Below are 12,557 nucleotides of genomic sequence, written 5' to 3' on the forward strand. Positions count from 1 at the left end.
GGATAGCGCTGCCCCTGAATTTTTGCTTGGGGTGCCCAAACTTTCGATCTCCACTGTAAGTACTTATTTATGAGCTGCATATTTTTCAAAAAGTTTTGTATGCAATCTCACATTGCACTTTTTGCAAATAAGTAGAGTCTTGCTATGACAGACCTGTATAGACTTATTTAATGATTTGAGATGGCTAATAATAGTTGCTATCGATAGTGATAGTACAAATGGCCATGGATGGCAGCATACTATGTAATGGATGACCATCGATGGTTTTAACTATAGATGGACATCTATTTTCTTTGAATGACTGGCCCTTTGGCCCATTGGGGACTTACATACAGTAGTACAGTGGATAGAATGTGAGAATAATGTAAGTACAGTTTCATGTAATATGTGTAAAGAGGGTTTGTGCCTAAATATGCTCAGTGCAGTGTTTAGAATGTTTTTCACTTATATGCAAGGTTACAACCATATTTTTTGTATGGGAACTACTTTTTTTTCCAGTTTATTAAGCTTCATCCCCCATAATTGCTAATGCCATCTGGAGATAGCATTAACCATTGTAACCTGTAATCAAGTTTTGCTAGGGTTTGTGCTAGACCAGGATATTTGGTTCAGTCTCCAACAACATTGACTTACATATGAATAGCTCAAAGGCTCCACATGCATTACGAAAGCCAAACCCAGCAATATACAGTAGTAATAGTTTTCAATTTAATATGTTTTCCTATTGAAACTATTGCCCCAAAGTGTGTCCCTTAATAAATAGGCTCAAACATAAGCAGGGATAAAGAATAATAATTTTATGTTATATTAATGATTAGGCTCTTTAATCACCTTCATTGCTGAGTTATATAGATTTTTTATATTTTTCGGTACTTGTTTCCTAGCACGGCGCCCATCGCATACCATCGCATGCCTTAATTAGATGTATGCGATGGGACCCGATTTTCAAGTACTAAGAGCCGCACTGTACAATATTAAAATCGCATCGTATGCCATTAAAATGGCATGCGATTGATGCGATCAAAATGATGATTTAATTGTACATGCACCCTGATGGCTGATTAGTACGTTGTATGCACCCCCATCTTTAACGCCACCGCCACTTTTAACGCCAACCCGAAGCGTGGCGAGCGGCGGCGGTACATGTCCTCCGACCTTTTCATACCCCCACTATCCACGTCGCCGTGAAGTTGATTTTATATAGTGTGGCGAGCGCAGCAAGCCAACGAGCCCGAAGCGTGGTGAGCGGACGCAGAATACATGTGAAGTTATCTAAGTCCCCTCGCGGGGCTCGCTGCACTCGCCACGCTTCGGGCACGGTGGCTCACTGCGCTCGCCACACTATATAAGATCAACTCCACGCCGACGTGGATAGTGGGGGTATGAAAAGGTCGGAGGACGCGTATCGCCGCCGCTTCAGGTTGGCATTAATAATGGCGGTGGCATTAACAATGGGGATGCATATAACATACTAGTCACCCATCAGGGTGATTGTACAATGAAATCATCGTTTTGATTGCATCGATCGCATTGCATGTGATCGATGCGATCAAAACGATGTAATAAGATTAAAATCGTGGGCGCCGTGCTAGGAAACAAGTACCTATTTTTCAGATCAATATAAAAACACAGATTGATACATTGTTCACTTTTTTATATTGATTTATAATTATATATATATATATATATATATATATTGATAAATATAGATTTAATTTAGATATCTTTAGCATTTGGATTTTCTAAACTCATTTGGTTAGGGTCAGGTTTCCCTCTATAGATTACCTTTTTATATCTAGTATAGTAGAAACCTAGATTCCCTCATTATACATGTACAAACAAACAAACACATGAATACCAGCTGCAGTGGCATAGCTACTGTAAGGCAGCCCCAGCAGCCGCTTGGGGGAGCAAGAAGCAGCAGGTTCTGTGTGGGCGCCGGCACCCGCTCGGCGTACTGACTGAGCACTGAAGGCGAGTCAGCCGCAGCGCGGGTGCGGCCATGGCAGAGATGACAAATCCTCCCTTCTGATTCAATTGACTGTACACAGAGCCAGCTATTGGCTACTGTGTACAGGATTGGCAGGAGGATGGGCATGCTGGGGCGGCCTGGGATGCGTCGAGCCAATCGAAGCAGCAGTGTCTGCTGGTCTCTCTTCCTCTCTCCTGCTTCAGCTTCTCCGTTATGCGTGTGACGTCATCACATCACACGCTGGTGAAACATGCTGGAGAGGAGCCTGGAGGGGGGGGGGGGGGGTGCCACAAACTTTTTGGCAGGGGGGAGCAAAATTTATAGTTACGCCACTGACCAGCTGGTTATGTGTATGCCATTACTGTTTGTCATTGTTGTCTGAGAAGTTTAGGAGGGGCATATCTTGCTTATCTCTTTTTTGGCAGCTTTGCCTAGTTGCTTTGAATTGTTGTTTTTATTTTGAACCTCACCATATCCAACAAGTTTGAAACCGTTCAGTGTCTTTGCAGAAATTGCTTTTACTTTCTGTAATTATTATTTTTTTGTTTAGTTGTATTCCAGTCACATGCATTTAATTCAGAATTACCTCACTATATAATTTACCCCATTTAAAAAGTGCACCAAGATCCTTGTAAATTGTTTAGGTAAAGGTTCAATATGTTTGGCAACAATGCTTGGCTTAACCTTTTGCAGTCCAAATTTTCGTTTGCAATTCAAACAGTCTGGTTTAAATGTTTTTAAATTAATTGTAATTTTTATTTCTTTTTTTATTAATAAATGGTCTACATTGAATGCTGAACGATGTTAATGTTCTTATTTTAAAGTGGCTCACAAATGGATCGGCTACTAGCGCTCGGGCTGTTGAGCCTGACTAGATGCTAGACTTGAAAGGGTTAATCTTGTAACAATGGTAGTTGTACCTATCACCTTTCAAAATATGGATGTAATTTTACTCCTGGATTTTGTTTTATATTGTAGAATAGTTTGGGAAGAATCGTTGCTCGATAGCTTGTTGAACTTTGCTGCTACACCAAGAGGACTTCTACTACTCCAACAAACCGGAGCCATCAATGAATGTGTAACTTACATGTTTAGCCGATTTACCAAGAAACTGCAGGTAGGTGTACATTAGAAATAATATGAAAACTGAAATATATTAATGATTATATACAGTATACTCTCTCTCTCTCTCTCTCTCTCTCTCTCTCTCTCTCTCTCTCTCTCTCTCTCTATAAATATATATATAGATATATATCTATATATATATATATATATATATATCTATATATAGATATATATATATATATATATATATATATATATATATATCAACACACCCACAATAGTGTCTTCAGCGCCCTCTAGCTGTAATGTCCATACAGTATATAAAATATATAAAATAAACATAAACTCCAGGTGATTCTTATGAAGAAAGTTTTTCTTTTATTTTTCAAAAAACGTTTTTGTTTTTGAGGCAAAATCGACAAAGCAAAGAATTTTTCTCAAACTATGAGTTTTGCAGAAACATCCCCAAATGTTTTTTTGTCCTTTCTATGGGGAGATGTGTCCTCTAGGAGATCCAGCCAGCAAGTCTAGAGGACACATCTCCCCATAGAAAGGACAAAAAAACATTTGGGGATGTTTCTGCAAAACTCATAGTTTGAGAAAAATTCTTTGCTTTGTCGATTTTGCCTCAAAAACAAATTCGAAGAGGAATTCCATAATCTGCCAGACAAATACCACTCTAGGGATTAACATATATAATAAGGAGTTAACTTATTACAGTTCTAAAACAGGTCCCAATCAGGCCTATATACACCGATATAATCCGGGCCTATCCGGACACCTATATTGCATATTGAATATTTTCAATTTGACCCTGATGGGTTCCATTTCAATTGTTTCAAAATTTAAGATCATAAACCCCTGATGAAGCCTCTCATGTAGGCGAAACGCGTTGGGCATTGATCACGTTTTTGAAAAATAAAAGAAAAACTTTCTTCATAAGAATCACCTGGAGTTTATGTTTATTTGGTACTTATGTATTATCTGGGCTCCCATGTTAAATGCACCCCATTTTTTCATACCCCTACTATCCAACTACGCATGGAGTTGATTTTATATAGTGTGGTGAGTGCAGCGAGCCACCGTGCCCGAAGCGTGGCGAGCGCAGCGAGTCCCGCGAGGGGACGCGGTCTCATAAGAAAAATGGGAGCCCAGATATTACATAAGTACCGTTTATTTTATATATTTTATATACTGTATGGACATTACAGCTAGAGGGCGCTGAAGACACTATTGTGGGTGTGTTGAAGTATTTTTTCAGTTCTAACTAGTAGGGGACTGAGTGTCAACAGCGACCAATATATGTTTTAAAGAAAAAGCGCAATTTTAGAGATTTTGTGTTGTGTGTGTGTGTGTGTGTGTGTATATGTGTATATATATATATATATATATATATATTTTTTTTTTTTTTACTTTGCCTCAGCTACAACTGTACCTTTGTTCCCGAGTTACAGAAAAGTCCCCACTTACTGGGCTTCCATACACCAGACAGCACAAGATGCTGTCTTTGTATCTTATACAATCGCAGACACATCAAATAGCTACTCACAATGTACTGTACCAGAGAGGCTAGGCTTTAGCTTTAACTGGACATGAATTGGTTTTACACATGTACAGTCAGAGATTAACCTGGCATGAGGAAAAAATGTGATCGCCAGAGCACAGATGATGGAAGGTTTGGGAGAATGACTGGGGGGGGGGGGGGGGCTCTAGAGGTGCTGTGTCAGTGGTGCACACCTAGACACCACTGGCGCGCACCTATTTCATACTTGTGGTATGCCTGGAAAGTTTCCGGGACAGCCTGCTGCGGCAGCGCAGCTGAGCCCGGATACCACTCAAGGGGTTAATGTTGCCTCCACTAGCCTGAAGGGTTTCGATGATACAAGAGGTAATCATACTTGCCTACTTTTGAAAACTAGTTCAGGGAGATTATAGTTTGAAATAGAATTTTGCTAAGCGCCCCATTTATGGGGCGTGTCATGCTCCACACAAAGGGAGTGTCTAGTTCCATATATGGAGAGATTGTGAAAAGAGTTTGTTAAAGAGGCATCTAGAATCGTGGGTGTGTAATGCTATATCAGAGTGGAATCTTTTAAAATTACATATCCAAATGTAGATGAGCCCCAAAGCCGTTAGTATGAGATACTACAGTATACTTGGTAAAGTGCTGAGAAATGGCACTGATGATTCAATGTAACTGTATCTATCTCTCATTCCTCTTTTCCCCAAAAATGTAACAGTGTAATGTGGGAAGGGTGAAACGAGGGAGATGGCTAGACTAATGAGGGAGATTGATGTTATTTCAGGGAGTCTCCTGCAGAATGCTGGTGGGGAGGTAACTATGAGAAGTATCCATGAATTTGTGCTGTTGACCCCATATGCTCACACCATCATCTGCAGGGTGTCATTTAAAACTTGATTTGTCAGAACACATTACCGTTTTTCTAATAGTTACTGTACTTTTCCTGTGTTCCTAAGCAAACTGTATGCATGCTACCCTATATTCAGCAGATAGCATTGGTATAAGGACAGGCTTTCTGCTTCTGTAGCCCCTTCAATGTATTGTGCAGCATACAGCATATATATTTATATTCGATTTATTTTGATGCTCTGTTTCCATTTTGTGAGGCTGAATAAGTCTGTTCACTCTCTGTTCAGCAACTGATAGTTGTTTATATCTACTGATCTACAGAGCACTGGGATCTATGTACTTCTTTATTGGTCCACTCTATGGGGGTGATTCTAATTTAATTCCTCCCCTGCGCGTTTGCGCAGGGGAGCAATGTTTTGCGACTGTGCATGCGCATAAACATTTATGCACATGTGCAGCCGCATTTTGTGAGCGGCCACAGTGAATTTTTTATTCACCGGCTGCTCACACACACACACAGCAGTGCAGATGGGGAGTGTGGAGTGGTGGGCCGTGGTCATGCCCATGGGAATGCCCAGCATTTCATTGGCATTCCCAGTGGCGTAAGTTTGCCCCAGTTGCCCGGAGGCAAGATAAATATTGGTCCCCCTCCCCCCTAAACACACACACACACACAGCACCTTATATAAATATTTGTATGTATGCATATGTGTAAGTATGTATGTATGTTATGTTTAAAATAAAGAGAGTGTAATGTCTATGGTCCTACTAGGAGGGGAAGTCAGCTACAGAAGCAAGAAGCAATATTGAAGGCTTTCAATGAACTGATTTAAATTTGCAGGGGAGAAGAGGTGCCCCCTTGGGAGCAGGAGCCTGGCGGCAGATGACTCCATTGCCTCCCAGAGTTACGCCTCTGGGCATTCCCGTAAAAATGCTGTGTGTTCCCATGGAAATTCGCCAGTGATGTGGGTGTGGGGGTTGGGCAGCTGATGTTGGCAGATGTCAGTTGCCCGTCTGCTTCATGTACTAGGATCCGCAAATCTAAGACACCTGAGAAGTGTCTTAAATCTGCGAGCACTGTACAAATTATATCATCAAATGACTTCACCCCTGTACGCAATTCTGCAAATGGATGTTTATGCTAAACATCCATTCGCATGCATGCAGCAGGGAAATGGGCGTGCAAGGGGGTCAGGTGTTAGTGCAGGCACAGCGCTGTTTAGAGGATGTTAGTGTGGGCACAACCCTGTTTAGAGGACCCCCAAACCTGCGAATTTCGCAGCTGTCAACTGGAATCACTGTACACTGTAAGGGCCAGCAGAGACAGAACCGGACCTGCCCACTAACTCTGTTGCCCCGGTCCGATGTCAGTGAACACGTGCAGTTCTAGTATTCTCCTGTAATCACCCCGGCTGTCAGGGCGAATTAGGTCCACCCAGACTCAGTTGCAGTCAGGTCTTACGAGGGACAACACATTCACTGAGGCAGACAGGGTGCAAAAGGAAAGCGAACTAACCCCAATACGGACAGGCCAGAACCACCCTGAGGAGGCCCAGGTGGAAGGACCCACGCCAGGTTACTACTGAATATCAGTAACTACTACCAGTGGCAGTCAAACACCATGGCGGTGTAAATTCAATGTAACTGCAATTACCCACAAAGGTGGTATATGAATATATACAAATGCAACAATGCACAGAGGTGTGATATAGATAAATGCTGATGCAACAATGCACAGAGGTGTAATATAAATAAATGTAAATGCAAGAATGCCCCAAGGTGTAGAATACAAAAATGCAAATGCAATAATGCACAAAGGTGGAGTATAAATAACTGCGGATGCAAATGCAGGGAGAACCCCAGACTTATCTGGGAGATGGCTAGACCACAGATGAAGTCTCCAACTGCAACACAGGCACAGGAACCGACAGGCAGGGTGCTCTGAAGGGAAGCCAGGAACACCACACAGGCATGGCAGGGTCCTGGGACATCTGCCCACAGGCAAAGCCGGCTTTTATTCAAAATTGCCGCCTCCCCGGCTGAAGTGACACCGGGTGCAGCTGCTATTCGCTTCCCCCTGCTGCCAGCCGAGCGGTGAAAGTTCGGGGCATTGCTAGGCAACCACTGACACTTCCGCCGCGAACAGTGTAGAGTAACACCGGCGCGTAGCTGCAGTCCCTGCACCTGCAGTGTGACAGCTGACAGGCGCACAGGGACACATCGGCGCCAGGACCGGCGCCTAACAGATGCCCTCAAACATTTCACCCATATAGCAGGTTTGCTAATGCTACAAACGGCAATGATCTTTATTCAGAGTCTGTCAGAACATGTTGTTTAGCCATCATTTCATTAGTGATACATTTCATTAGTCACCGCATACCTTTCCCATATAAAGGTTTCAGGCATCCTACAGTACATCAGTATTCTCTGCGGAATAGCTACTTTCAATAAAATTGCCTTGTGATGATAGTAATTCCTCCACTCATCGTATAAAACAATCACAATTATAGACTTTTTAAAAAGTTTCGAATATCACACATCTAGTACAACATAGCACACTCTAAAACAAAAATGTTTTTTTCATGACCGAAAGACATGGACCCCAGTGTTCAGAACCAGACCCAGACACCATGGGAATAAGCTACAGTATATATAATATTCTGACTTTTTCAAAATCTGTTGGATCACATAAAGTCAAATATGCAAAGGTCATATGAAAATATAATTTAACAAATGAAAGCTGTGAAATATTACTGCAAACAAATGTGAACAATTATACATTCTTTATATAAATACTGCATTATTTCAATTTAATGTCAGTGACTTACAAATCATCAGACTTAACTTGAATAGTGTTTATGAGGGATGCAATTGGGATACTGCCAGATGGAATACCGACTCATAAATCCCTTCACTGTGCAGAAGAACTCCAAAACAGTTGATAATGGAGGCTCCACAATCCCAACTTTCGGCATCCTGATGAAAGTATGCAAGGGCTCTTTAGGGTTTGGCTGGGGAGAGGGTGGGGGGGTAGGCAATTATGGAAGGTTAGGGTAAGGCTGGTTGGGGGAGTGGTTCGGGTCAGTTAATAAAAAGAGAGGATAGGGTAGGGCACTGATGTGGTATGAATAAGCTTAGGCACTAAAGGTGCAGGGCTAGGCTGTGGGGGGAGGGTTAAGGTTGGGGTAATGGGACATGTAAAGAGGGTTTATGTTGGGGGAGTAGCGTAAGGGGGTTACAGTACTTACCTAGCAGGTGTCAAGATTCTGTGCATTGCAAAGCCACTCTAAGTCTTCGGTCTTCAAAAGATCAGATCCCGATACCATCTCATTTATGCACTGTATAGAAAATAAGCTATGAAAATAGTTTTCTGAAGTACTGTAATAAACATTTATTTGCAAATGACACAAGCATTTGGGCACCTTACATTTCATTCAAAAACGCCAAAGTGACACCAAGATTATGAAACAAAAAATATACGTCAAACCTTAAACTCTAACTCCACTCTGTCCCCATGACTAAGGGGGATATTTATTTCCACCTGAGGGAAATGTCAGCCATTAATATTCAGTCCTGGACGTTTGTTTTTTTTTGCTCAGGAATCGCCTATGCATTTTTTTTTACTTTTTGAAAGGCAGAATCTGCATTGTTGAAAATGGCTTCTGGATTGTAAAACCCGTGGCCGTTTTTTGCCAATCCACAAGATTTACGACTGTTCTAACAGTCAGAAAAGCAGACCAGACATTGAATAGGTCACATGTAATTTCGACCTCTTTTTTTGTCGAAAGCGGACTTTCAACCTGTCTGATATTTTGACTGGTATTGAATACCCCCCCTCACACTCCACACCCCTGATCAAAACATTCATTGAGACATGTTTCTTTAATGAAAAGGGATGCAATTAATGTTTTCATTTAGTATTAACTATCCTATTGCAAAATCCTTTTCTTTACAGGTTAGCCGATGTGAAAAATTTGGCTATGGACTTATGATTACACAAGTGGCAGCAATAGCCCCTGGTGCAGTAGCCCTTCAAAAGTCAGGTAATTAATTAACATAAAGAACTTTTACTAAATATTATTTAAGTCTAAACTGATTGTAGATTTTAATTTTATTTTCAGGCACTAATTGTTCTTGGTGGGCTTTGCAAAAACTTGGATAATCATGTCACTTTCATGTTAGTGTGAAGGAACAAAATAGAGAAACAAAGATTTAATATACTCTCAAATGGGCTTTTATACTGTTTGCATTCCAGTATATTTAGGGGGAAATTTACTAAGAATACGAATACAAAAAATTGTATTCGTATTCTTCATACGAATGAATATGACTGCATACGTCATATGCAAAGTCGTGTTCCGGAGGGGAATTTACAAAGCAGTCAAATACGACTGCTTTGTAACCCTCCGATGTCGTATTAACTCATATTAGCTGGCCGTATATACGGCCGCTAATATGAATTCGTATAGCGTCCCCCCCACAGCTGTAACCAGCACCAATCTGAAAGAGCCGGGACCGGTAATAAAAAAATCGGGAAACCCGACAAATAGGGGTTCCCCGATTTTTAACAACCAGCCCCAGACTCCAGGTCCGGGGCTGGTTCCCAAAATACGGGGGACAAAATGAGTAGGGGTCCCCCGTATTTTAAGAACCAGCCCCAGGCCAAACCAGCCAACAGGGTAATGCCACAGCTGGGGGGAGACTTTTTATACAAGTCCCCCCGGCCAAAGCATTAACCCCCTGACCGGTCAGCATGGCCATGGGCCGTGGGGGAGTGGGGACCCCCCAATAAAGGGGTCCCCCTCCCCCCAGGACTTACCTGACCAGGCTGAAGCCTGGTGCTGTCCCTGGTGGCCCTGGAGCGGTTGCCACCGAGCTGATTTGAGTGTAAAAAATAGAATAAAAACTATTGTTTTTTACTGTGGAACTATGAGTCCCAGCAAGCCTCTAGTTAGTTAAAAAAACACAAACTGACAACACAGAAAAATAAAAGTTCAATACATACATTACACACACATACTGATACTTACCTATCTTGAGCCCGTAGGTAGGTCCCGGGGCTCCAGGGCTGCTGAGTCGGGGGTCCGGGGCTCTAGGGCTTCCTACGGGCTCAAGACAGGTAAGTTTTAGTATATGTGTGTAATGTATGTATTAAACTTTTATTTTTCTGTGTTGTCAGTGTGTGTTTATTTAACTATTTCTTTTACTGTAGAACAACAAGTGCCAGCGGGCCCTTTAATGCCCCGCATGCTGAGGCTTGTGGTTCTCCAAATCCCAGCTTGCGGGGGAGGCTTGCTGGGACTCATAGTTCCACATTAAAAAACAATAGTTTTTTATTCTATTTTTTACACTCAAATCAGCCCGGTGGCCACCACTCCAGGGCCACCGGGGACAGCACCAGGCTTCAGCCTGGTCAGTTAAGTCCTGGAGGGGGGGGGGGGACACCTTTATTGGGGGGGTCCCCACTCCCCCAGGGCCCCTGGCCATGCTGACCGGTCAGGGGGTTAATGCTTTGGCCGGGGGGACTTGTATAAAAAGTCTCCCACCGGCTGCTGGCTGGTTTGGCCTGGGGCTGGTTCTTAAAATACGGGGGACCCCTACTAATTTTGTCCCCCGTATTTTGGGAACCAGACCTGGAGCCTGGGGCTGGTTGTTAAAAATCGTGGAACCCCTATTTGTCAGGTTCCCTGATTTTGAATTACCGGCTCTGTCAGCCTGGTGCCGGTTACGGCTGTGGGGGGGACCCCACGCCGGTTTTTTATTTATTTTTCTATTTTTTTTTACACTAAAGCCTGCACGGATCTGACTGATCCGTGCAAGCTAAAGCCAAATACGACAGGAAAATAAAGTGTATTTTCCTGCCGTATATTCGTGGCCGTTTCACACCAATTAGCAGCCGTATTTCAATAAATCAGGAACCACCATTCTTTTGAATGGTGATTCCTGTCATATCCAAGTGATGGTGTAGACATTCATATTTGTAAATACAAATACGAATGTCCCATCCATAGGTGTATTAATTGCCGTATTTTCGGGATAGTAAATCCCGAAAATACGAATGTGTAAAAAATAGGTGTATTTCTGCATACAAATACACCTATTTTTTAGGAATTCATCTTAGTAAATTTCCCCCTTAGTGTCATTTCAGACACACTCTCATTTAGCTAACACAGTTCACTAAGTATTGATATGATCCATACTATACTCATTCATTGGTATTTATTGTATGACCATTGAAAATCAGTGTGGTACTGCAGTGTCATTATTGATTACAAGAGCACAGAGAAACCCAGATTAAGTTAAATTGCAATAGACCTGATACAAAGATGACGCAGTGAGCATTGAAAAAGCAGTAGCAATGCTCAAATAGTCTAATACACTGTTTGCATGTACCTGTCATTACCTCTAAACACTTCAGCATGTCAATGATGTTGTGACTAGGGTGACCAATCCTGGGATCGATGGGTTTGGCACTAAGACTGCCTGGATTGGAATCCCAGGATTGGGGCTTCCAATCCTGGGAGTCAGGGATTAGCCTATGCATGTGCAATCTGATGCCCCCACTTGTGCGGCTCTGCGCAGCTTGAAGTGATGTCAGATCGCAGACTGCGCAGCCATCCACTCTACCGATTTACTCCCGCCCGCCACCTTTCCGCTGTCACACCGGCCACCAGATCTGCCACACTTCTCCGGTCACCACACTGCCCGCTGCATCTCTCTGCCGCCACAGTGAGTGCTGGCAAGTCTATGTAAGTAAATGGGTGGCTGTTTTGGGGGTGAGTGCAATTTGTTTAAATTAAATCATAGATATAAAATTGAGCATTTTTCAATCCCGAATCCGAGAATTTAGCATTTTTTCCGTCTTGGATACCGGGATTAAAAACATGCCCAGGGATTGGCCACCCTAGTTACAAAAGAGGGGAACCATGAGCTATCATGCAGAAGCATGAGCAGACACAAACCTCAGAGATGTACGTAAACCATCCAGTTTACATAGATCTCTCAATCAGGCCTAAAGTACAGGACACTGAATATGGACAAATAGCTTGCTTCTACTATATTTATTACCATGTTGGTAAGCAAATCACTAAACTAATTTTTTTTTCTAAAAAGTCATTCTGTAATGTAAATAAAATGTGTAAACTGGGC

General features: G+C 42.4%; 1 protein-coding gene across 2 annotated transcripts in view; it reads left to right on the forward strand.

Annotated features, from left to right (window-relative positions):
• Positions 1–12,557, forward strand: part of TBC1D32 (TBC1 domain family member 32) — a 386,630-nt gene that overhangs the window by 216,933 nt on the left and 157,140 nt on the right. For both annotated transcript variants that reach the window (XM_083176796.1, XM_083176797.1), the window contains exons 19-20: positions 2,951–3,089; positions 9,364–9,451. In XM_083176796.1, the coding sequence (XP_083032922.1) occupies positions 2,951–3,089; positions 9,364–9,451 (227 nt within the window). The remainder of the gene's footprint in view (positions 1–2,950; positions 3,090–9,363; positions 9,452–12,557) is intronic.

The sequence above is a fragment of the Crinia signifera genome, chromosome 3, assembly GCF_055691185.1.
Source record: "Crinia signifera chromosome 3, ASM5569118v1, whole genome shotgun sequence".
NCBI classification, from domain to species: Eukaryota; Metazoa; Chordata; class Amphibia; order Anura; family Myobatrachidae; genus Crinia; species Crinia signifera.